General features: G+C 36.0%; 1 protein-coding gene across 1 annotated transcript in view; it reads left to right on the top strand.

The window, feature by feature from the left end:
• CPEB2 (cytoplasmic polyadenylation element binding protein 2) overlaps positions 1-27,313 on the top strand; it is a 49,967-nt gene that overhangs the window by 8,013 nt on the left and 14,641 nt on the right. The window contains exons 3-5 of the mRNA XM_032186048.1: positions 5,919-6,009; positions 14,903-14,953; positions 25,688-25,858. Coding sequence (XP_032041939.1) covers positions 5,919-6,009; positions 14,903-14,953; positions 25,688-25,858 — 313 coding nt within the window. The remainder of the gene's footprint in view (positions 1-5,918; positions 6,010-14,902; positions 14,954-25,687; positions 25,859-27,313) is intronic.

Here is a 27,313-nt window from a genome sequence, read left to right as displayed (position 1 = left end):
AGAACAGTCTACTGACTGACTTAACTTTAAGATCAAGACTTTTGGAAAAACAGTATTGGCAGCTGCATAGATAAGCAAAGGAATAAATTAGCTGAAAGTTTTGGGGGCTTAACATACATATATGTTTTTAAAACTTTTTCTGAACTAGGAATTCTCACCCCTTAAAATTTCTTTCAGTTCTACAGTATTAATGCAAGTCAAAATCAGAGCTAGGAAAATCACACACATATATGTATATATAAATACATATATATTTAGCAGCTCTAATATTATACCAGTGATGTATATGCTAAGTAGTGTATCTAACCTCATTCTCTGTGCCAAAGCACGTTTGTTCTCTAAAATTAAAATGAATACGTTCTCACTAAAGACTTGTCCAAAAGTACTTTTACTTTATGGTCTGATGTATTTGCATTTCAGTAATCAGGACTGTATAGATATTTACAGATTTTTTTTTTTTTTTTGGGGGGGGGGGGGGGGGGAGTTTCAGTAACTCTGGATGACAACTTCCCCTTCAAATGTCTAATTTATTGTTCTTTGTTATTTTGTCCAAGTTATTCATACGCAAACCTCCTAGACTTGCCTCATAAGTCAGTCTTGCCAAGCCTTTAATCATCTCCATAATGTGTCTGGTTTGCTGCCAGTTCATGAAAGTATGTTCTTGAGCTGAAGTATTCCTGTATGGATGCAGTAAATGCTGTTGAGTTTTTTTCATTTTTAAATACATATGTAGCTGAGAAGTAGGTGTGTCTTTGCCACAGGAGCTGTTCTTGGTGCATTTTCGGTTCAATTTAGCTGGCTTACATTGCTAATTTTGTAATTTTAACTTTAAAGCACTTTTTGTTGTCAGGTTGACTGTTCTCAGATGTCTACAAGACACAGCTCATCATTACCACTAATGACACTGTAAAGTAACCAACCTATTTAAAGTGTCTACTTTAAGGCTTTATCCTTCATTTTTTATAGAGCTAAAATTGTAGTAAGTCATATGTTTTAAGTTTCTATCTATGATAGTTGCAGTTTCAACAAGAGGCTTGTGATTACAGTATATCTTCACTTAAAAGAGAATGACTTGAAGCTTAGATGTTGGCGAGGATGATAGTTTAGAATATCTATTGTACCTAATTTTAAGGTTATTACTACTAACGTTAACACTGAACACCTTGGGTACTTTTTAAATCTGCGAATGCTTTATTATGAAATCATCTGTCATGTTCTAGTCTTAGATCTCATTTTTTATTTAGGTCAGCTTTAAGGCCCAAAAAAAAAAAAAAAATGTTAAAATTTTCATTTGGGAAGTGATAACTTTTTTTTTTTTTTTTTTTTTTTTCAAGCGAGCTTTTAAAAATTTATGTTGATCAGCAAGGTCAAAGTTAGAGCCCCTTTTGCAGCCAGCCAAGACCATATTCTAAAGTGACTAGAAGCTTTATGGCTTACAAGTTGTTTTTAACCCCCATCAGACAGTGTTACGTTTCTTCAGAATGTGAAAGGACGTGTCAGGGAACATATTGTAAATATACTTGGGTTTTCTGAATTCAATGTATATGTTAGAATTATTTCTTTTTTTTTAATCTTGTCTTACAGATCAGTTCTTTAATGCACGTGCCTAAAATTCAAAGGTGCTTAGCTGCTTAACTATGAACATCTATTTTAGAGTTTGTGGTAAAGAATAGGAGAATTGTATTTAATATTTAATAATAGTTTCTGACCATGAATGTATTTGCTTCTTGTCTGACGATATAAAAGCTTAGAGAGGTGACTGCGCTGAGTTTCTGCAATTGCTCAGACAGAATAGTCTTTGCGTAAATTGTGTGGATATATTTAGAAGTCCTAAATACATTGTGCCAAACTAAATTTATCCAACAATTTAGTGTTGAAAGTGGCTCTTCAGAGAAAGCTGCCATCCTGCCATTCGTTCCACATTTAGATATATGGGGGGGGGGGGGGGGGGAAATACATCTGAAATGTGTTTTTGTGTGACATTGTCAAAAAGCCCTAGCACTAACTGCATCCTCTAGATAGGATACTTCATGCTTCTACTGTATTGTCTATTTTTGTAAAAATTCAGAAATAAGAACTGCTTTTCTGGGAACTGGCTTACATAGTCCTAACTTCTGAGGTGACAATTTATATCAGTGCTGCGTATCACTGTGGACAGTTGCACCAAAAACATTGTTTTCAGTTCTTCCCTGAAGATGCAATTACAGCACTGGGAAGGTAGGTCAACCAAGATGCAAATAGTTCTCCAGTTAAAAAGAGATGAAAAGCTAGCGTGAGCATATGGAGTGCTTGGGAGAAGTTAACTTTACCAGCCCTGGGAAAAACTCGTGTTATGTTGTGACATTCCACTGAGGCATGGACCCTCTGACACGGCCACAGTTTGTTTGCTTCTTAGTACGTGACTGATGAGCCACGGAGGTGAGGGAAATGTGAAATATTTTACAGGAATTCATCCTTGGCAAAAGGATTTTTAAGGAGTTAGGATGGTTTAAAAAATTAACATAAGCACTTATGTATCAGAGCCTTCATATTAGTGATAATCTGTACTTTCCTTATTTCAATGTGATTGATAAGCAGTTATTTTTAAAAACAACCTGGAAAAACCTTTAAAACAATATGGAAGTAGTTCTGCTTCCAAGTGCATGGAAAGCTCTGTAAAGCCATCGTGTTTGGTGGGGATACTTCCCATGCTTGTCGCAGAGATGCTGGAAAACCACAGCGCAGGTTCCCTGCTGGAGCTGAATGTGCTCGAACAGTGTTGTCCCCTTGCAAAGCGCTGTGGATGTTTTTCTGCAGCAGAACTTTCTAGAAACCTTTGTGGATGTGACCTACATTATTGACATACTTAAATTCTGCTTTGAATTGAAAGCTTCATATTTGCATACGTTATACTCATGCTCTTTAAAAACATGATTTATGTATTTGGGGAACATAAAGCAGCATTTTAGCATTATGAAGCCTAGTTGCACAAAAGTGTAAAATGAACCTTTTACTCAAAAAACCTCTCTCTCCTCTTGAGGTAATTACATTTTAGAAAGCATTACAGTACAGTACATAGTTCATCAGTGTGAGTTGGAACTGATCTTACAAGTTTGAAGCACTGATTACCTCCGTGTTACCCAAGCACACAAGTGGATAGTGTCATGTGGATTGGGAGACAGCAGAGTATAGCTCCTGTATTGAAATTCTAAATTCACAACCTTATTATATTGTACAGGGTATGTCTAATTTGTTTTCACTGCCGGAAATAAAGTAATGCACTTCAAAGAAACAAAACTATTTTATTAGCTTCATAGAAATGACCTGTCTAAAGTGTCAAGGATAGGGAAAGCTTATTGCTGCTTCCAGCAGCACACGACCTTTCAGTTTGGTAATACAGAACTTGCAAAATGGAGTGGTGCAAGGGCGAAGTTACATCAACCATGTCAGCCAGTGCAGCAGTTTCCAAAGGAGTCACAAACGCGTTATGTTTTACTTCTCCATTTCCCCATAAGATCTGTGATCGAGTGAGCCACTGTTAGGGATTAACAGTGATGGAGCCCTTTCTTAAAAGCTTCTGCTCTCCAGAGCAAGGTTAAAGTATGTTAACAGCTCCTGACAGACTCGCAGCATGGCTGAGGCTGGCAGGAACCCATCTGCTCCAACCCAGGCTCCAGCAGGGCTGCCTGAAGCAGCCTGCCCAGGACCACATCCAAGCAGCTTTTGAAGATCTCCAAGGAGACCCCACAGCCTCTCTGGGCAACCTGTGCCACTGCTCCATCACCTACACAGCACAGAAGTGCTGCCTGATGCTCAGAGCCTCCAGTGTTCCTGTTTGTGCTACATGTCCTGGCACTGGGCACCCCCAGATGGTCATTTATTTCAATGTTAAAGGAGCAATGATTAAAAAATAAATAAGAAAATCTTCCCTAGTGAGCCCGCAATGATCACATGTCACACGTAGAGTTTCGTCCATTTTTTACTACTACCTGCTCTTTTACCCCATTGGCTACAAAGGTGGCACAATCTGGTTTCTGTTCACTCAGCACGGGGTTTTGCAAGAGTGCTTACTACCTACCAAATGGGTTTTCAAGTCAGCTGAATTGAAGACTTCATTAAAAATTCTGATGAGATCCCTTCTCATGCATCTGCTGGGGGACAGTGGGGAACAGATGCAGCATTGTCACAGCTCACACCTTCTATAGAAAGCAAGTTTGCTAGGGTAAGCAGCTTCTTTTCATAGGTGCTGTTGAGAAATCAACCTGCAAGGGCATGGAAGCTGATGAGTCACTTCGGTTTCATTCTTCTGCTGCTTAGGACAGCCAGAGAACTGAATGAGAGCTAAGCAGTCCCCAAGTGAGGTTGGTGGGATCTCAAGTACTACTGGAGATTTGTTGGCACTCAAGCCACACCACCTCACACAGTCAGTGGCACTTAGTCTGGGACGTGGCAGGAAATGAGAGAAACCTGTTGTGTTTTTTTTAACTTTTCATTGAAATTATTTAAAGGTTTCCAAAAAATCATCAAGTGAACATGGCAGACTGCTTATCCCATGAAAACTCTTACGAGTTGCAGGAGGGAGAGAGCTTAAAAAAATGGCTTCTCCCTCTTTATCCCAGCATTGTGTCACATTGACTAAACTTTCTAAGAAGGAGGAGGAAAGTCAAACATTAGTTTCATCATGGCTTATTTTGCAGAGCTGTTCACAAGTCATGGTTTCTGACTCATAGAAAACACCTCTTTCAAAGCTTGCTTTTTCGTAACCCAAGCATGAGGAGTACCTGCTTGCTGTAGGATGTAGTTGGAAATTAATCTCTGTTCTGCTGGACTGGCATGGGAGGTGTGGGTCAGAAAACTGCTGTCCCATTATGTATGTACTGGCTGCAGCTTTAATGAATTTTAATGGTTGTGGGATGGGTGTGGTGTATTTCATCCTACTCTACTGAGTTACTACAGTGCAACCAGAGAGGAGATGATAGTAAAATCCTGTAATCGTGCCTTTAGTGTGATACAGTCCAGCCAGAAAGCCTTGCAAGTAGAGGAGATTAAGGTTTTACACAAACTATTTTCAGTCTCTGAAGGTATTCCAGAAAGGCCAAAGAAGTTTCAAGTAATCTTTTTTTCTTTTTCCTGTCCGTACAACTTGGGTGCATTAGAAAACTCAGGAGAAAATGTCTTAAGCATAAAATTGGTGAAAAATATATGATTTATTACAGTAACTTCTATTATCTTCACTGAAAATATTTGTAAGGCATTATGGTAACTTTTTATTAATCTCAGTACTTATAAAAATGCTCTATGTAAGGTTGATAATCTGTTAGTAAGCTTCGTGACATTTTCTTTCACAGCTTAACTTTAATTTTGCAACCTTTAACCATTTAGTGTTGACCATTTGTAACTCAAGTCTATGCAAACGGTTTCAGATTAATGACCCAGAAACCAGGGAGTGCAGTCTCAGCAGGGGACTGAGTGCCTAGGCGAGATACTTAGCAAAGCACCAAGAAAATGCTTTCTTTCATATGAGGTGACTGTTCTTCTCTTCCTGTAGTTCCCCAGCCTACTCACTATTTAACTTCTGCATGCGATTAAATTGGAGGAGACTAATGGCTGGAGGAGCTCATTAAACAACCGAATGTTGAGCTCTGCTGTGGGTCTTTGGAACTGATTCGAGCAGATCCTCTGAAGGAAAAAGGCTATTATAGAGATATATAGAATATACATAAACATCTGCATATACAGAAGAGTTCTTTGTAGTGCAGTTTTATATTTGGATGCTATTAAACTTACTGTTAATAAATTAAAATATCTTAAGCTCTTGTATTACTGTCCATCTCAGTATCTGAGTGTGCAGCCTTTAGGTGCCTATGTCTTCCTATCAAGTTTCCTGTTAAAAAGTACAGAATTTGTATTCCAATACTAAGGATTTTGTTCTCTTTTAGGATCGAAATAGAATGTATGACAGTCTGAATATGCACTCTTTGGAAAACTCCCTTATTGACATTATGAGAGCAGAGCATGATCCACTTAAAGGTATGTTATTATGCTAAATAAAGAAAAAAGGGTCATCCATTTTGCATATATGAATTAACACTGATTGCTAATTTAGATTCTAGGTTCATATTAAAATAGCAAATGAATTATTAACTCATACAAAAGGTCAATCTCGATCTGTATTTTGCTGAAAACATTGGTTTACAATTGATTAAAACTTAACTTAAACTTAAGCATCAGTATCTTCACAGGTATTTCTTTCTCTCCCTAAGAAATTCATAGTTAGGTTCATTTGTAATTGACTTTTCTGCTGCAGGAAGTTCTACCTCAGTTTGTAAAGACACACTGATGTGTCGAAGCTAGCCAAGAGAAGGTGGGAGTGGAATCAAAACACTTTTTTTAAATCCCTTTCTTTGCAGTGGAAGTTGAAAAGAAAATTAAGTCCACTGATAAAGTCAATTTTTGTCCTTTTTTGAAAGCCCATGGAGGATAACTGTGTGTAGTCGTCCATTTTCTGTTAGTCTGAAGAAGCCCAGAAGTACACTTGGCTTTAGCAGTCAGGTTCCTCTTACCCTTCTGGGCTCTGCTGAAATAGCAAATATTTGTGGACTTTGGTTTTAATTCCTCTGTTCACTGTGCAGTAAGTCATTCTTTGGGATTCTGTCTTTCCATACTTATTCTCAGGTGGATTTTACCATTGAACTTTGCAGCAGGGAACTCAAGCCCTTTAATTTGGCCTGATCAAATGTTACTTTATTTGTGGTATTATAACTGGCTTAACACAATCTAGCTTTAAAATACCAAAGACGTCAGGATTGCTATGCAGAATTATGTCTCAGTATTAAAGCAATCCAAAGAAAATCACATATTTTTATATAGTTATTTACTCCCATCCATTCTCCATTTCTAGAGACTTCTAAGCTTAATATATATTACATTAGCACATAAAGGCCTGTGCTCTCCTGATGTGGAAAACACTTTGTTAGTCTGCTCCTTTATCTAAAAATTTTAATAATCAGTTGGAAGATTGGTGGTATTTAGATAGCCTGTAATAGCGTAATTTAGAGTGTAAAACCAAAAGGTTGTTTTTTGTGTTTTTTTTTTCTCCAAACTAAAAATTTCTACAAAGATCAGTAAGTGGGTAACATCTGGTTAGCCTGTTAATTTTTCCTCCTCATTAGATTGGCAGCTGAAATTAAATTTTCATAGATGTTCTTTAATCTGGCTTCTTGTTTCATAATATCTGCAGAAAATGAATTCTGGTTTTAACAATTTTATCACTGAAGTCCACTAGTAAATTCAGTTTCTGTCCATCCTACGTGTTAACAATACATTACTAAGTAACACACAGAGGTCAAAACCTGTGAATGTTAGCCTGGTGGTGACTGCTGTGAACTAAAAGCAAGTGCATGGCATCAAAGACAAGGTAACTAGTTAGCTCATCCCTGTTTCAAAGCACTTTCTTCAATTTGCCACACTCAGGTGGTGACTAATACTGTGACTTTGGTTATCTGAGGGCAAGTAAGTCTACAATCAGGATAGATATTAAAAGATTATTGTTAGGCTTAAAATTAGAGAATGGAGATCCTCTATCATAATATACTGCCAGTGACATCTCTCACATTCCTGAAAACCAGTTTCTTCACTTGTGTGCACACTGACATGACAAATGGAAGTGGTTGCTTTGTTTCCCCACCATCTCGCTGTTTTCATTTTGGTTTTATAATGCAGAAGAGTTTTCGGAGGCACAGCAAACACAGAAATTACCTATTTTTATTCATGTCATCATATTTTGTTACGATACACTACATGAAAACTACATCTTTCCAATAATAATTTTTCAGTGAGAATAAGACAAGACAAAGCTTTAAGATGAAGTCAAATATGTCCATATATAGACATTTTTGAAAAACTCAGTAAAGGTTCCATAGTTATTCTGTGCTTTCTAGGGACGTGAGTGTATGGTTTCAGTCTGCAGTTGACAGACTTTCTTTTTTTAACAGTTTCACCATCACAGTGAAAATTCTGCTGAGTTTTATGTTTGAACTAAAACAGATGGAAGCCATAGATAGTGATGAATTCAAAGGAAATTCTTTTTTTTTTTTTCATTTGAGTGCCAGAGAACAATGCACACACCAACTGAATTTAAATGGAATAATTGCGTGCTGTTATTTAAATAGGTTGTTGAAGATCTTTTTTTATTTCCTTTTGAAGTTATTATTTCAATTGAAACAGCTACACGATTAGCAAAAGGACAAGAGAAATGTTCCTTATTGAATTTACTGACTGACGGTGGGAAGCAGAGAACACATCCAAGAATAGCTTTTCAGTTCCTCCCTATCCCTCTCCTGTTTAGTCACCGTTAGTTGGCATTTTCTGTAACTTCCTAACAAGTTTAACTTTTTTCTCCTACAAACCGTGAAACACTAATTTTGTTATTTCAGTCCCTCTGGGTTTTCTTTTCACCACAGCAAATCTGACACTTATGTAAGAACCTGCTTGCATAATGCAGAGGACTAAGAATATTACTAACTCTTCCTTTTTATTCCTATTAATATATGACATGCTTTGTTGTAACTGAAGAATATTTTTCTAACTAGAGAATATTTTTATGGCAAGTTTTTAACTAAATCTAAGCACGCTAAGACAATGCATCTTTTATATCTGACCACAGCAGTAAAATGAAAGTCCCTGGAATTTTAAGCACGTGTTTCAGATTTAGCTGCTTACAATATCTGGAGTATGACTAAGCATCTTGTCTCAGATTTTGCACAATGCAGAACAGACACTGTGTGTACTAGCTCACAGCTTTAAGTTTTGCATTTGAAGACTCATTTTAGAAGGAAGTCAGATTTCACAATTTTTGCTTTCATGAACTTGAAAAACCTTTATTTCAAATATGATTCACTGAAAGCTAAATTTATGCCTGCCAAAAGTTGTTTATAGATGTATAGTTTCAGCTTCACTTAGACTAAGTTTAGTCGTAACTACAGAAGAGATCAAAAGAAGGGAGTGATTTTTAGCATGCAGTAAGACAGTTTTTCAAGGTAGAGGTGTACTTGAATTCACTGATTGCAGCAGAAATCTTGATCATGTTAAAACTAATCTTCCCCATAACATTTTCTCAAAATCAATTTTATAAAAATATATTTAATATTTTTCCAATAGAATATAAATGGAAGTTAAAGATAATAAAGGTTAAACTAAATTAATTTGTGTTTTTTTAAGGAACAAATTAATTTTGTTCCTAAATACCATTTTTAATTCTTCTATTAACCCTTAAAATATTAAAGACTAGACAAAAATATTGGAATATTAGTTGTGTAATTATTTTCCAGACATAACATTCATGTGTACTTCTTTTTTCCTTTAAACTATTTTCCCCCAAATGAGAGTCCTTCCTGATGCCAAGATGTAGCAAACTTGAGTTCTAGACATTTCAGAAGCAAGAAAGCCAAAACATTTACACTTAAAGAGATTATGGAAAAAATGTAAAAGAACAGGCTACGCTCATAGAATATGTGTTCCAATTGAGAAGCAGATGATTTCATGGGATTTATTATCTACTGTATCTACTAGAAACATCGTTATAGTAAAGGCAGTGGTGATTTTGATGTAATTTAATGGCTTCTCTTGTGTAAAGCAAGAATATTGATGCTTTTCTCAATCTACAATTGTTTTGTTTTTTCCTAATCAGCTCTCCTATAGCACTGCAAGCTATATATAAGACAGTACAGAACTTGAATTAGTCATACCTATGTTAGTAGGAGTAACAAGAAGGAGTACAAAGTTTATAGGAAAAATAAGTTCTATTTTTCTTCATGCTTTCTTGTGAAGGGAGGAAGAGAAAAGCTTTTTTTTTTTTCTTTTTTTTTTTTTAGGAAAGCTACAAAAATACCTTTTTCTGTATAGCTAGTAATAAAATAATAAAAATAAACACTAACATTTGGCTTACCTGTTGGGGAAGAATAACCTGATATACCTAGAAGCCTTTATGTTGCTCTTTCCTATTTTTATTTTCCTGTTCAATTAGTTTAGTTAAGCTTTTCAGGTGCTCTACATGTTTCTTTTAAAAACAGCATGCTGGAGCATGCCCAGTGAAATATAAAAAAAAAAAAAGGCGATGGTGACTGAACGACACAGTAAAAAACATTTTCTTCCTTTGGACATGACAATTTTTGTTTTCAAATGACTTTGTTTTATATTTTTTTGTGTGTTAGGGAGCAGTAAGATTTAAAGTTATGCAGTTGCTTCCTAAAGTAATTCAAACTGTGCTCAGAAAAGTTTCTAAGGCTGAACAAAAGAGCAAGGAAGGAAAGGCTTCACTTTTTGTCATATAAAAGCCTTGAAATTCTAGTAAAAAGAATCTAGTAAAGAACATTTTCTGTAGGTTTCTTTCTTTGAAATTGTTTGAGAGAAAAAAAATATTCCTATTTAAGACTGATAGACTCATTTGCCTAAACAGACTTATCGTAGACAACACATTTGGCCTCATTAAAGCTTACATAATTCTTACACAAGCATGTGAAAGTGTAGTATCTAGGCTTTCTGTAACTAGGTGTTGTCCAAACATGGTTTTGTGCTGTTGTCTTAACTACACCGAATCAAAAATTGAGCTTTCTGAAACTGCTGCAGTCCTCAGCCATGTGCCGTCTGTTACGTAGTCTGGGAAAAAGCTTAACTTGGAAGCTCTTTCTCTTCTGATCAGGAGATCTACTGAAAGAAAGGAGAAAAAAAAAAAAAAAAAAAGGAAGGTGGGAAAGGAATTTAGGATTCTTAGTCTCTTCATTTAAGACTTTAAAAACAAAGAGAAGAAAAAGGTGGGAGCAGACAACGAAATATCAACTTTGTGAAACTGAGTCAGCAATATTTGAAGCAGTCGTTACAGGTTTAAATCTGTCCCAAATGTTTTAATGTTTGGGGATTCCTAAAAGAATTTAATTAAATAGGAATAGAAAGCATGCATGTCCAATACTAGATATGAATTTGCCCTAAAATGAAAAGTGAGTAAGCAGAACTACATCTGGATGCTCAGAAGAGGCTTATAAAAGAAATTAGCATTTTAATTGTCACTGCCCATGATAATAACCTAAGATTACAGAAATGTAACTAATGTAATTCCTTACTCTTTCCTCATCATTTGGATTATCAAGACTTGTTTTTTTTTAATCAATTCTCAAGTGGTTGTAGTGGTTAAGCTGGCCCACCAAAATTTATTTACAAAATTTATTTATTTTTCTTCCCTTACGCAAGAGCACGTTGTCAGAAGTACATAGCAGCCAGTTGCGTTAACACTGATCACATTTAGATGCGGAAGAGGGGATTAAGTTTCAGAGAGCAGCAGTTACATAAGAAATGTCAGACATACCTGCTTCTCCGCAGCGGAGCTATTCTGAATTTAGCCGTGATACATGAAAATAATTAGTGGTAACGTGCTGAAGTTCCTAGACTCAGGCTTTCACAGAGAAAATTTCTATAATACGATACTTTATGGAACAGCACAGGAATATCAGCCATCCTATTTTTTCCAAGTAGCACCAATAGCACAGTGCTAATTTTGGATGCTGTAGAGCTTAGTTCTGTAGGCAGCCAGTGAAGTGATTACTTTTCATTTCTCAGGAATTATATGCATCTATTATTTAAATAGTAGATATTCTGTAATTAATTTGTAGTTATTTTTAAACGAGTATAGCATCTTTATGTTATTAAAATTATTTTTAGGCAAGCAGATACCACTGGAATAAGTATTGAACGGTTTTCACAAATCTAGTTTTCTGACACTGAAGTAAAATAAGAATAGATGGGGTTTGTGATGAGGGCAGTTGTTAAACTGGTATGTATTTTTAAAGGCATTGAACATCAAGCAATAGAAAGAGCTGAATAGGAAAAAATGCACGATAGAAGCAAAGCGAATTGCTATAAGATGGCGCTCCTTTGTTCTTTGTATATTATGTGATGCTGTTTTACATGAAGTTTAATACTGTATACATCCATTTTACGCTTTTTAAACAAATTTGAGTTCTCTAAACTCAGTACAGGATTGATCTTGCAGCTAATTCCACACACGAAGTTTCATAGATTTATTTATGTCATTAAATTCACATGCACTCCATAGAAACACTGCATTTTGCCACCTCAGATTGTTCTGAGGTCTAAAAACCAAAATTGGCAGTACTTATATTTTGAATAAACAAGCAAATCTTCTATGTTAAAAATGTTTTTAAGGTTGTAAAGCCCAAGTGCTAGATAAGGTGGTCAATACACGTTGTAGGATCACCGGAATGACATAGCTATAGTTAAATTACAAAAAGCAATTTCATTGAAATAACCTTTCAAATAAGACCAAAAAGGTTACTAATTTTCCTCTTCTAACCCTGAAATCATTATCTGAGCTAGCAAATTCATCTTCGTAACAGCAAGAGGAGGTCTGTGTGTTTGTGTGGTGCATCGGTTTGATACCAGAGTCCCGGGCCCAGTGGATTCAGGCAGAGCGCACTCCTTAGCGCAGCTCCATCCCCACGACTTCTTGAGAAGTGCTTGATTATTTCAACTTTTTCGGCTTTGTGCCTTATGTTTCAGGTGCAGCTTATTCATGGAGCTAGAGAGAAGGGGAAACAAAAGGTGAAAATGCAAAAATACCATTTTTAAACGGGAATCCCCTATCTTCTAAAGCAGATTTCCTCTCTTGGTGCTGACATCGGAGGGGGGTCCTCTCATGATAGGCCTAAAATCTGAAATCACTTTCTGCAATAATTACAATAGGTATCTTTTGTCCCCTTTACTAAATGAAAAGAAAAAAAAAAAAAGAACAAAATTTAGAGACAGATCATCACCAGAGTCTCAAAGAGATTCAAGCTGAGATGATCATCTCTCATGATTTCTCTCGTTATTCAAGATAAATCACTCCATTCTGCAAGAAGCAGCTCACAGTGTTGCATTTCTATAGCACCGTATATAAACAGGATGGTGACAGTAAATAATCCTGTAAAATCCTGGCTGTTAGGCAAATGAGTATTCCTTTCATAGACCAACTGAGAGGAAAAGTAAAGTGACTTCTTAAAAACGAGGCTGAGCAAACCAGTGGCAGCTCCCAGATTGCAGCGTAAGGATGCCTTCTTCTTAATTTCTTTCTTCTTGTACTAGAATGCATTTCTACAGGGGTAAAATATCTATTTTTCCAAGAAACATTAGGTGTAGCTGTAAAGGCTTACCATGAGAGAAAAATTGGATTGTTTTATAAAACTGGACATCCTGAAGTTACAGAAAATGAAGACAAAGGCTCCTGAAATGATTTTTTAATATCTTACCTGAGTCATCTTAAAAAATCCTAAAAAAAAATATGCAGAATTCCTACCTAATTTGTAGCTGCACAAATACCATTCATTCTAATAATAATATCTGTTGGAAGAGAAATAGAATCTGGCTGTATAAAACTTTTTTTTTTTTTTTTTAACTTTTTTTTTTTTTTTTTAAATCTTGCTGTTCTAAGAGTTAATATTTTTCTTTTCTCTAGTTTTTGGTAGAAAATTCTCCTGTTTGATTCCTGCAGGGAATTATGTACTATTACTTAAATATTTTCTCAGATGGAGGTTTTATTTAACCCCAAAGGTGTGTCCTTTTAGACACAGAACTGCTATTTTGAGAAATTTCCAGTCTTGCTGCTAAACACATGGGTTCAGCAAGAGTAAAAGAAAAAAAAAAAAAAAAACATGATGAGAGTTGTTAGGCAACTTTGATATATGGATTGCTGCTTTGGTTTATATTTTTATTATTTTTTTCCTGTTCCTTTTCAGAAAGCCTGAGCCTTATTGGGGTATGACTATCTGTAGTGTCTTACTAACATTTACTTGCATCTTACAAGCCATCTGCATCTATATTCCCCTTTAAATCTGTGTCAGTTCTCAACATGCTTTGCTTTCAGCCTTTATTCTTGTCTCAGCAAATGTTCTAGTTTCCTCCAAAAGATTTAAATGTTTGTTATACAAGTTTAAGGATTATAGACAAGCAAGTATGTTGTAATAGCAAGATACATGGAAATGTAGTTTTTTGCACATTAAAGCACACTTCTAAACACAGCAGCTATTGAATTTTTTTCTCTAGGTCAGTGTGCACTGCTGGTATGTTCGCAGCTTCCTGTAAACAGAAAAAGTCTCCTTTAATAAAAAGGAATTTGTAGTGAAGAGACACTTCAGCTATGTATTTTAAACCAGTCATTTAGCTATTAAAGTAAAACATGCCACCAATGTAGTAAAAGGCAACACTTGAAAAGTTCCATGTCAGGATATGAGGTTTTTCATGTAATATTCATTCAATAGTTGTTTGTCTGCTATAAAATGTGATGTACTGTATTCTTTAAATTTCTTAATTTTGCAGATAAACCAGTACACTAGATTTGCCAGACCTGCTAAAAATACTACATGCAACGGTTACATTGGCTAATAAATTTTTAATGCCTTAATATTAATTCCTGTTGACATGTTTTTTCTTACACTGATTCAGCAGAGAGGCCCTAAACCACAGAAATGACACTCTGTTAAGCAATGTGCATAGTACAGTTATTCACAATCGCTATGAAAGAGAAGACTAAAGTAGTCAGCACTATTTCTGGGTGTCATGAAACAAAAAGTGGCTTTATCCTATTGGAGCTGATCCCAAAGCACATTGCAGATCTTATGACCAGAGAATTAAGGTTAAGAAGTCTGTTCTTGTCAGCTTTAACTTGGGTCAAGGGTATTGTTGGTTAATGTGCTTGGAGTTAAATATTAGCTCTTTATTTCCCTTAGGCAAACTGGAAATAGATTTTTTATTTAAATTCTAAGAAGTGATTTTGCATTTAATTTCTTTTTTTGTGTTTTTATTTTCTAGTGTAATAACTAAAACTTCTGCATTTGTTTTGCTTTATTCTTTTTTTGTTTGTTTGTTTTCTTTTAAGGTCGCTTGAGTTATCCACATCCAGGGACTGACAATCTTCTGATGTTAAATGGTAAGTGCTAATCTTATAACAGTTCCTCATTATCTCTAGCTTAGTTTAAATCTGACATGTTGGTATAAAATTGTACTGTTACATTCTGTTATTGAATTACTTGCCTCTAGTCTTCAACATTGATGGGACTAGTGCTTTCCATTTTTCAGATCTGAATGGCAAGAGCTAATCTTGCAACAGCCTTTCATTATTTCTAGCTTATTTGAAATCTGAAATACTTAAAAGATGTACTATTCTTTTTTGTTCCTAAGCACACGAGCATAACATTCTCCAAAGCTCTGCTAAAAAACTATTATACTCAGACGTGAATTAGAAAAAGAAGGCCAGAAATGCATGCTTTTCTATCTTGTGTGGATAAATGGTGAACTATATACTTTTTATTACACTTCTGTGAAATAATATTTTATTTTTGTGGGTTTTTTTTTGGAACTGGCTTTGTCAAATAAGTTTCTAACTGCAAAATATGCTGAAGTTAGAGTTCATGTTCACGTTCCTCTCCCAGTAGGTCAAACTTCATGAACATCTGCTACTCAGTGAAGGCATGAACTTTAGCCTTTGTTCAAGGCTAAAGAAGGAAGCAGAGCTTGGTAATCCATCTAAGTCAATAATAAATCAGGGGTTTTGCACACAAATGTTTTCTACATCGGGAAAAATTAGAGCTGTAATACCACAGCTTCACCAGATAAGAAAAAGTGGAATCTGTTGTACACAAAGCAACTACATGTTTGTTATTGACTTCTAATTATTGGATAATGGTGGGTCTAAATGTTACCAGTAAAGACTTAATTATAAAAAAGTACAAACAGAACAGTTACTTCAGGTTTGTGGGTCTGTGGAGCTCCTTTTTGTTGTTGTTGCCTTACACTTTTGCACAGTCACTTACACTTGTGCAATTCGGTATAAATTGTAAAACAAACAAAAAAAAAACATCTTCCACTTTGTGACACTGTAAGTAAATGTTTAAAATTTTAAGGATATTTCTATTGGGTTGTCCATCCACTAAAAATAAATCTCACGCAACGGACATTTGAATAATCAGCTTCTTTGGTATTGGATAGTTAAGATAATGGAGTACCTTGGAAAGTAAAAATAGCTCTTTACTACTGAAATCAAGTTTATGCTTAGCCCACACAATCCATATTCCTGATTTCTGGTTGGAAATTAGATTGAATATGGATTTGCTTGATGTTAGGACATTTACAACAGCTAACTTTCTGTATTTAACTGCACCTCTACAGCCTATGCTACAAGCTGGTTTTCTCAGGTGGTATCTGTTCCGTTGTGATTACCTGCTGATTTACAATGAAACATTAGGTGGGAAGGTATTAATATTGAGCAATCTCACGAGCATTTACGAGAGGAAATATTTCAAAGCAAGAAACATTTTAAATTTGTTTGCTTTAATGCTCAGGATGGTGAGCTCTTTTTGTAGTACTGCATGCTGAAAGAGTAAGTGGGAAGTGTTGTTACACTACGGAATATCAGGGGAAAAAAAGGTGGTTGCTTTTATTGGTGACACTGGAAAAAGGCATCTCTGTGGTGACAGACTAACCTGAAAAGCCAACCACAGAGATAGAGTATTTACTAAAAGTACCTTGGTTTGTTATTAATGCTGGTGGGAAGCTAGCACTCAGTGAAAGTTCTGTCCTTTTTAAAAGCTTCAATACTACAAACAACCTTCGGTAAGTGTGATAAAAATAACAATTTAAGTATCTAAAAGGCAGGTGCTGCAAAGCGTAATTTTTAGGTATGTCCCATAGAATTTGATTCAGAGCCCTGTTTTGGACACTGAAGTTCTCTGTAATGCACATGGAGAGTGCAATCGTATACAGGTGGGGGCAACCTGAAGTTGGAGCTTCTAAACTGGAGCTACTTGCAGCTAGAAAACAGAAACACTAAGAATGACTTCTGGGAAGTCATGGCTGCTTCAGACTCGGTCACGACCTGTCTTTCTTTGCAAGAATTGAAGGGCTTTCTCCAAATGTGTGGTGAAGAGAATCACAGCTTGAACACTTGTTGAAAAGCTTGCAGACTTCAGTTTCCTCTGCAGAAGAGGATTCAAACAAATGTTTCACAGTATCCCTTTAGTTGGAGCTTGGAGGGAGAAACACAGAAGAAGAGAACTGATAATCCATAGATTTGGAGTTATCCCTTATTTTCTCATTTAGAGTTGTGGTCACTACCAGGAGGAGCAGCAATGCCAGCCATTCATAAAAGCAAAGCAGTAACATTTTAAAGATGTGGGACACATCTTTGTGTGCTCCAACAGCGGATTTTAGTAGACTTCATTTTAGTACCCTCGTATCTCTGGATCCCAGTAAGGTTCTGACATGAGCCAGGCTGGAATTCCTCAACCCTCTTAAGACTAAACACTTCTAGATAAAACTGATTTTTAGCTAGTTTTTCTCTTCTTAAGTGATAGATAATTTTCCAGCTCATTTAACACGTACTTACTGAACTGTGCCTAATATTAATATTTACAGTTTTCATTATTTAAAATAATGAAATGAACCAAAGGAAAGCTGATTTACGTTTTAATAAATTATATATCTGATAATTATATATCTGTTACAGCTCAAGCTGTAAAAAAGAGTAAAAACTAAAAAAATGGGTTTTTAATGACCTCCCTCAAAAGTCAGGAAAAGATATTGTGGAATGGTTTCACTTGAGTACATCTTTAATTGTCAACTCCATCTTAGAATCCGTCTGTACCAACTAATAATGCAAGAGTCCAATTTGTTAGGGTTTTGGGTGATTTTCCCTATTGTAGGGTTCCCACCTTTATAGTTTTAATGCATTGAATTTTTTTTTAATGACTATTGAAACCTACTATAATTCACCATTCAGTCAGTTTAGGAAGGGAGCGTTAGACTTGCCATCACTTAGAGATACTTATAGTTGGTTGTGCTATGAAGAAAGGTGTTCTGCTTCAAAGAGAAGTTACTGAACTTCCTAATACAGGAATCGCTGGATAAGATTCTGTGGTCTGTCATGCATGCCAAACTTGAGTGGTCATCATGAATTCTTTCAGCCTTAAAATCTAATGGAATCTGAATAGAATTTAGGCACCCAAATGCAATAGAATACAGTGGGAATAGGCACCTGCCCCCTTTACCCAATACTCTTGAAAAATTTCAGCTATAATTATTGATGGGTTTCTTTAAATGACAAATAAGTATTAACGAAGAATGATTCATTTCTTCAGTGTCCCCATCTGCTCATGTAAGTCAGGACTGTTAAGGACAAATGGTATTTTATCTTAGTTGATATCATAAATTTCTGAGTTGTGTTTAAATATAGGAAGTTGGTCTAGTAGGTCTTTTTTTTGTTAAACAACATAAATAGTTTTAAATCAGCTCAGCAGTTTCAGTTACTGAAATAAGTGCATATTTGATCTCTGGAGTGTAATTCAAATACATGTCTAAACAGAAATGATACGTTGACTATCTGCATGATAGCACTGCTCACAATTTTGCAAAAATACGACATCAAGACCATATAAATATAATGGCAGAAAAAGTGTTTACTTCTGTCTGCCATATCTTTATCTTTGAGCTGATTTAAGTTGCAGAAAGGTTTTTTGGTGTTCTTTTGTTTGTTTCTTTGACAGGTTCTAGACTTACTAGTATGCAACTTAAGGGATGTAGAAGCAGAATTTTTTAACTGCAAGAAGAGGGAATATTTTTGTTAACTACAGCAGTTAAAGTTGGAAGGTTAAAAGATTATTGGGTTCCATTCGACATATAATCCTTCTTGCATGTGCTACCTAATTCATGTTTTCTGAGTGTATCCCTTGCACTTTCTCACTTACATGAAATCTGTCAAAGTTTCTGGCTAATTAGGTTATCTGCCTTTACAGAGTAGAGGATACAAAATTATTTCTGTATGACTTACTCTTTGAACAAGTTCAGGAAGGAAGGAAGGAAGTATAATCTCTCATTTTTTTGCTGTCATAAATCAAGTATAACTACAAGTGACTGGCCTTCCCCAAAGGGCTGTCTACCCTGCAATTATTTATTTTTCTAAACACAGGCACTAATTATGTAAATTTATATATTAAATCCATATTAAACATATATAGTAAATACATATAAAACTATATAACTATATCTCTAAATATATATATATATAATGTGTATAGTTACACACCACATATAGGCAAGCATGTACGCTCTGAAGGGCATACATACAGTATGTGCATGATATTTTAATAAATAGAGAAAATTATTTCTGATATTTTATAATTTCTCATTGCTCACCTTATAATAGAAGTTTGTTTTTTTTCAGTGGGACACTTTTCAGAAGCAATATCTAGCCTTTGAAAGAGGCTATTTTTATAGAAATATTTATACAGGGAGATTAAAATACTGAAGTTTCATGAAGCTAAAAAGGATACCTTTAGTTCAATACCGTATTTGTAGTGATTTGGGAAGCAGTCTGATGAGAGCCTGTAACCTTCAAGGCTTTGTAGCTGTTGTTATTAAAACAACTTATCCACTGTGGTCATAAACTCTGGATAAAAATAATCAAAAATAATGAGTTGCAAAACCATAGGGGTTGCTATCAGTGGTCACATTTATTGCAGCAGTGCCTACAGATCATCTGAGAATGGGAGCAAAGTTTTCTAGACTTTATAGACTCAGTGACAGAAAATCCCTGCCCAAACTAGTTTACAACCTAAATGGACAAAACAGGTAAATATTAGGAGAAAGGGGGGTTGCCATATGAGTAAAGTAAATAATGTGACAACATCAAATACAATTATTTTTCTATTTTCTCTGACATTATTGTTTTTGCCTAAGCAAAGAATGCACAGATGAACTTCGGAGTGTCATTGTAATTTCTGTTTGTATTGCAAAAATACTATTTTAAGCTGAATTGCATTGTGGAGGGGTTTTTAGCATTTTAATAGCCCTGCTGTGTTTATCCCTAAATTTACTGATATTTTAAAACACACAAAGAAAAACAGTTCAGGTGTTCTGTAACAATATATTTTTTGTATATCAGATTGCCTTAACTATGAATATATAAGAAAATAGCTGAGCTGGTTTTGTTGGCAAAAAAAGGAGCAGGTCTAGAAAAAAAATCACTAAGGCTTGAGCTAGAAATGCTTTATCAGTATGCATTTGTTTAGTATTCTTGGAGAGGGAACATGCCACATACTGTGGGTGTGAAGCACCTGAATTTTCCCTGATTACTCCAGTTTTATTGGGGGGAGAGAAGAGCACAGGGTGTTGGACAAGGGCTTGGTGACGCCGCTGCTAATGCTGCCTGTGAGTCACTGTGTCCAAGAGTTAGAAAAGATCCCTACATGCTGCAGCAGCAGCAGAGCTGCTCTCATGTCAATGCCTGACTTCAGATGAAAACAAGTCTGAAGTTAGACATTAGTCCCCCTGTGCTGCATCAACTGATAAGAGAACTAATCACATCCTCTGTTGAAGAATATGTTGCTTTTTGTGGATGCTATTTTCATATGGGAAATCTGAATTTAGGTGTTCCCAGTCTTGTTGAAACTGGGATTTTCTGGTGTTGGATCACTAATGAAAGGTTGGAGGGTATGAAAAACTTTAAGCAAAAGACTGTTCTAATCCATTGTGATTCTTTCAGGTGGAAGAAAATAAATTTGAAAGCAAGTTCAGTGCAAATTGGCTAGGAATATACTGAATGTTGTGTAAGAAATAAAAAGTATTAAGGGAGAAAAATGCAAGAGAGATTCTCAGAATTCCATAAGCAATCCACTGAATTCCTAGTAGGAAAAAATAAAGAGAATAAAAAATATATATAAACTTTTTAAAAAATTTGAAAAATCCCCATGTAAATGGCAAATACCAGCAATGTAAGGATTCAATAATATGGAAATGGGACAGTGAACTTAATTCATGAGTCACTGACTTTGTGAGGCTGCATGCCTATCAGTGTCTCAGAACCAAAGCTGCATTTCAGGAGAGATCAGTGCGTGGAGTCCCAGTAAAATAAATAAATAAAAAACTAATGGGAGGACAGAGTGATCTGTGTTCATGAATGTCACGATAACATGGTTTCTAGTGATCTGTGTGGATATTTAACTGCAGTGCTATAATGATTAAAGTAATCTTTCTCAGCTACAAAGTCTGAGAAACAGGAATTGAAAATACTTTGTGGAAACGTAACTAAAAATTACACATACCTTGATAGTTTTTGTATTAGTAATCTGCCTATTTTTAGTCGCCCAGCCTTCAAGCTGAGGAGCAGTCAGTGCAGTCTGCTGAACTGTAGTTGTAAGATCCCTTTAAGAATCTTGCAAAACTCAGAAGTTAGGAAAATCTTGGATTTACTTGCAGTCGGTCAGAAACTGTTGCTTTGCCTTTGTGCAGTATTTGTGATACAATGCCATTTCTTGTGACTTGTGCCCTGATTTTGTTTGCTACCACAAGGAGTCTTTTGTTTCAAACAAAACCTTGCGGTTAATTTTCTGCTAGGTCTTTTCATGAAAAAGGAAGGTCATGGCTTATAGCATTTGCATTGTCACTGCGAAGGACTGTACAAACTGTTCCATGGACCAGAATGTTTCTGTGATTAATTTAATGCTGGCTACATGCTTTTTAAAGTAATATTTTCCTTTTTTCAGTTGCAGTGCCCTGCGTGTTATTTAGACACTTCTGTAGGATGCAAATTGTGTTTGAGGAGATGAATTTTAAAGTTACCACATTTTATGCTTCTGTAATTAACGTGAAGTTAAGACCAAGTATAAAGGCACATTGAATAATCAACATTTGTGCAATGATATCGCTGTGTTTTATAGTATATTCCTTACAGCTGCTGCTAACATCAGTTTAGTAGTAAAATAGTGGGATATTTAAGTGAGACTTCAGTTTATTTGCAGTCTAATCTACAATTAGCAGTGGCAAATACCAATGCAGATTTTTATTTATTGCTCACCCACATAGTTTTTTGTATGATAAATATTTTCATATGTGGGCATAACACAGTTGTTTGACATTTTACAATTTGTCCTTTGTTTACATGCAGCAAGGAGTTATGGGCGAAGACGAGGTAATTCACTTCTGTTTGTTACAGTACAATTAATCCTGATGGAGCTGTTACTGATCATTATGATTAATTAATCCAGATTGTTGATTATAAACGCTTATCTGCATGTTTCCTTAATACGGGGGAGATGGAGGGTGTGAGGGGTGCAGTCTGGATTGCTTTGATCATTGATCTCTTTTTTAGTTTGAATCTCTTCAAACTAAACTCTCTTTCGGAGTTTGAATTCCAATTCCCTTAATCAGTTAAAGCTCTGTAGCTCTAATCATAATTTCGTTCATGCTAATGGTAGCTGCTTGCAGTTGTTGCCCCCTTTAAAAATATACCGTTTGCTGGTTGTTCTAACTCATCTCCCTTTGCTTCTGTGTAAGTGATAGTGTACAGAGTAAAAGCTAAGAATACTTCATAAACTTAGGAAGAAATCTAGTGAGCAGCCCTTGGAAACGGTAAATAGATTTTCATAGTATAAATCAATATATGTTCACTGACCCCAGAAAACCAATACTGAATCAGCTGTATGAGAAAGTCACCAGTGCTTGTTACAAAGACAAGGTAAAGTGTGCAACAAATCATCAAGACCTTGATAGCTTCCAATATTCACAATATACACAGAATTTCTTGCCTATCTGCCTTGATCTTGCATTGGTTCATAACGGGTTGCTCAGGAGGCCCATTTGAAAGAATAATGATGTAGACCACATGTAATAGCACAACTGTCTTTGGAAAGTTTCTGGTAGACTTTGCTTAATCCTTTTCACTGTCATAAAACAAAAAGAAACGAGTATTTAAAAGGGCTTATCCTTTTAATTCAGTCTTTGGGAGAAATTGGAAAGCCGAGAAAGTGACCTTTTTGCTTTCTTCAGACGGGAAGCATTTAAAAGTGGAGAGGAGGGAGAAAGAAGTGTTTGGAGTCAAACAGAGCATGCTACACTGAGTGTGTTAATCCATTGTCCTCAATGTCATCTTAGCTCTCTGAGGAGCTGCAGTGCTTTTGGCAAACCTTTTCCCCACATTAAAGAAAAACTGATCTCACTGATACCTCTTTAAAATGTTTTCTGATGGTTTGATTTGTAATGGAAACAGAGCCTTAGATTCTTGTTGTCCTTAGATTTTAACACTGGTCTGTGGGGAAGAAAATAAATTACTCTGAGGATTATTATTTTGAGTTTCTTTCCTATATATTTGTAAGTCAGAAATTGAATTATCTAAGAATTACTTTGAGAAACATAAAAAAATAATTTTCATGGTCTGAAGAGGTCATAGAATCATCAAATGGGTTGGGTTATAAGGGACCTTAAAAATCATATAATTCCATAGGCTGGGACAGGTACCTTCCCTAAGTATAGATTGTGTGTCTGTGCCTTTTGTTTACTTGTTCAAAACAAAGGGGGAAAAAAGAAAAAGAAAAAAAGCAGCTTTTGTGGCCATATTGTAACCAACAAGTTAATTAGGATTGGCATATTTTTGAAAGAATATGACCACTTCTTCATATATGCATAAGACCTGATCATCATTCTTATAACTGCAAGTTTCATAACTTGAAACTCACATCAACGCTACTTAGCTGCTGCAGTCTTTTCCTTTTTGGGTCGTCATAGCGTGGTCCTGTTCCTCTTATGTCTAAATATATCATTTGCAAGAAGAATCTCCCTAGCTGCCTCTTCCAGCTGCGTTAACCTTCTGTTTGTCCATTGCTTTCTGCCTTTGCTGCCCCATCGAACACAGGCTACGTGCTTCCAGTTCTCAAGGTGCTCTCCTGCTCCTGTTACCCAGCTGCTGAACGCCTCCTTGTGATAGCCAGCAGGGATGCCATCTCTTGCTTCCCACCGTATTAGGTTATTTCCAAACACATCACCGTTTTTAATGGAAGGAAGGAGCATGCTCCAATTTCCTGGTTGCTGTGTTCCCCTCTATCAGATATGCACTTTAGACATAATTGCGAAATGCCACCATAAAGATATCACAGTCGCTGGCTTTATTAACACAGTACAGTCCAGCAGTCCTGCTTCTGTTTTGGGATCCACGTGATGATTAAGTTTAGTTCATTTCTATCATCTTGTGTTTTCATTCGGTGTTTTTGATGTGCTGTATTTTTATAGTGGATTCAGATATCAGCTTAGGGCCTACAGGCGTTATTACCACAACGTGGGTCATTAGTCATGACATTTGCTCTCTCTTCCTCCAGCCATGTCTTTAAGCACTTGATCTCACGTGGTCTCATGGAAATTAACGGCCTTCCTACTGCTCTCATCCCTAGCTGATCTGCACAATTTCTGCAGGTGTCCCTAGGGCCAGAGGTGGGATAAAAGGTACAGGTTGCAGTACGAAGCACAGCTAGGATACTGCAGACTCCAGTGTCAGGAGCCCACTGCTTCTGCCTATCTGTTTGCAGTGGGTGAACTTGGAATAAATTGGGTATTTGAGGTGGAAAATGAACTTGTCTCTTATCTCCCAAAAGTATGCTAGGTTGTTTTTTTTTTGGTTTTGCTCTCTTCTTTTGTTTTTGGAAAGCAACGGAATTCCAGAATGCTTTAAGTAATAATGACTTAAAAAGTGAGAGAGAACCAGAAAAATTGCATTTCAGAATAAATGCTGATGTGGGTATTTATTTTTCTTCACAAAAGTGTTTCTTTTTGGACTTTCTGCAGTTCAGACTAACTTCTGAATTTGAAACTGTTATTAATCCTTGTTGCACTAAAGCAGTGAAAGTTTGAATAACCTGAATTCATAACCTGACCTTCGGGGTCTTCTGTTTTGGAGTTCTCTAAAATTTGCAGATATGAAAGTGGTTATGTGTGTGAAAGTAGGATGGAAATACCATGTTTGCACTCCCCTTTGCCATCTGTGTGTCAGTTTTGATCACTTTGCAATTGCAAAGGCGTCCTGTGGGCTTCTTGGATTTCACAGTTGCAACTAGCTTTTCAGTTTGAACATTCGTTTCTACTGGGGAGAGACATAGAACAACAACCCCTGGAAAGCCTGGTTTGCCTTGTCCTTAGAAAAGGGTAACTCTGTAGTCTCACTGCAGACTGCTACATGTTAGGAAGCACCAAAAGGCTTCCCTTTGCAACTGTTGTAAAATTGAGAGCCAGTATAAAACAGCATTGACTCATTTTTCAAGTGTTGCATTATGCACATTCATTAAAATTCTCTCCTGCTTTCACAGAAACTGATCTGTTTGTGCATTATCAGAATCAGATAATTTCAAAAGAAAAGAGAAATCATACCTATTTGAAATGTCCTACTGTGTATATACTTTTTCATTTCCCTCAGGTCACTTAAAGTGTAATTTTTAGACATGCAGTAGTCATTCATGTGATAGAAGCTATCACTTTAACCTGAAGCTAAACCAAAGGCAAACTAATTAAATTCACTTAAGCAGCCCTTAATATGATCTCTTTCTATGTAAGACCCTCTATTTAAAAACAAATTATTATTATCTTACTTGATGCAGCAGAGTAACTTCAATATACCGTAGTATGAGGTATTATGCTTACAGAGATGTCAATCTGGAATTTCCTTTTTAAAGTTTTAACATATTCTTCATTATCTCAATTTTTCTTAAACTAATGTATACTTTTCTAATTGCTTGTTGTTTTTATTTTTACCTTCAAGACTGCTATTCCCCCATTGCCCATTCTAAAATTACATAACTAAGTACTTACACAGAATTGTCTTAATATATGTTGTTATTTTTTTCTTTTTAAGGCCGTTCTTCCCTCTTCCCAATAGACGATGGTTTGCTGGACGATGGTCATAGTGATCAAGTCGGAGTGTTGAATTCACCTACCTGCTATTCAGGTCACCAGAATGGAGAAAGAATTGAGCGTTTTTCTCGGAAAGTGTTTGTTGGAGGTCTTCCACCAGATATTGATGAAGGTGAGCTAGAAGCAAATGAAGTTTGGAGGGAGCGAAAAAGAGAAAAAACTAAATGAGTTAACGAAAGTAATCCACCCAGCAAAATAATGTTGTATAATAGGCTACAACTAGCCTCTTCTTGTTTTGTTTTTAATGAGATGAGTATGTCGATGGGTATGTTACACTTAGTATCGCTTGATGTCATCCATTCCTTTTGATTTTGAGAAGTTCTATTCATTTCTGATTCCACGCTTGTGGATTGCAGAGTTCCATATGATGCCTGGAATTTGTTGCTTATGCTTACTTTGCAGTGGTATGAGGAATGTATATACCTTTCTTATACAGCTGAGCCCTTCATAGCATCCTCTACCTCTACTTTTTCATCTGTTCACAGGAAATGCCTATTAGTAATTGAATTTCAAACTCTATTTTACCTGAGCATCTCAGAAGTGGTTTAGAAAAGTTAATATTATTCCTGTTCCGATACAGAGAAACTAAGCCAGAGGAAGGTCAAGTGGCAAAGCCCTGTGTAATGCATTGAATACAGAAGATACCACGGAAGTCCAGATTATTATGTGATGCAATTGGAATTGCTTTGTATAATAGTGCTGATTTGAAGTAATCATGCTGTATAATACTAGGTTTCTCCTGTGCAGATAACTGTAAATTGTGTGCTAGCTTTGTAATGTAAACAGAAGTCCGTTTACAAGGTTCGTTGTAATCCTAGACAAACTTGCATACCAAATAAACTGACTGTGGTTAATTATCTTTCAGGCATGGGGAGACCGTATTTTGGTTTCATCTTCATGACAATGCTCTCCGGAAACGTACTAAATGATTTCTTTTAATGTACTTCAGCTTTTTGGTGCACTTCAGCTTCAAACTCAAAAGTGCACTGTTGCTTTTAATACAAATGCTAAACACAGACACATGGAGATACCTTTTCTTTCTTTCCTGTTTATATGCTGATGACAGGATGCAACCGAAACAAATAGAGTATATTTGTGTTTGCTGAGTTACTGCTCTTGTCTAGTTTAGGGTCCTGTTATTTTTTCTCATGACTAAGGTTCTTGCAGGCAGTGACAGGAAGCAGCAGCTGGTGTAGAAAGACATCATGCAGGGGCGTAGTAGATCCCGCAACAGGCCTGTTCATGGTTATATTAGAAGCATTGCAAAGTGGATGATTTTAAGTTTCAGTGCACAGTATCTGCTGGAAACTATCATGCTGATCGTGGTACTTATTATCTGAATATCTGCCTACAAAGGTCTGGAATGTGGATCACTAAACAACAAATTATTTTGATCGTATTCAAACCAAATCCTGAATATAAAAAGGTAACACCAGTTTTCACCACTGCCTTCACTTGTCCACATCCTTCTGAAATCAGCTGTTGCCGAGCAATTAAAAAAAAAAAATAAGCATAAAATCACCAGAAACATTTTGTGTAAATATTAACACTTGGAAGATGTTTCTAT

This window comes from Aythya fuligula, chromosome 4 (genome assembly GCF_009819795.1).
Source record: "Aythya fuligula isolate bAytFul2 chromosome 4, bAytFul2.pri, whole genome shotgun sequence".
Lineage (NCBI taxonomy): Eukaryota > Metazoa > Chordata > Aves > Anseriformes > Anatidae > Aythya > Aythya fuligula.
The sequence above is the reverse complement of the archived record's forward strand: the minus strand, read 5'-3'. Positions and strand labels throughout refer to the sequence as shown.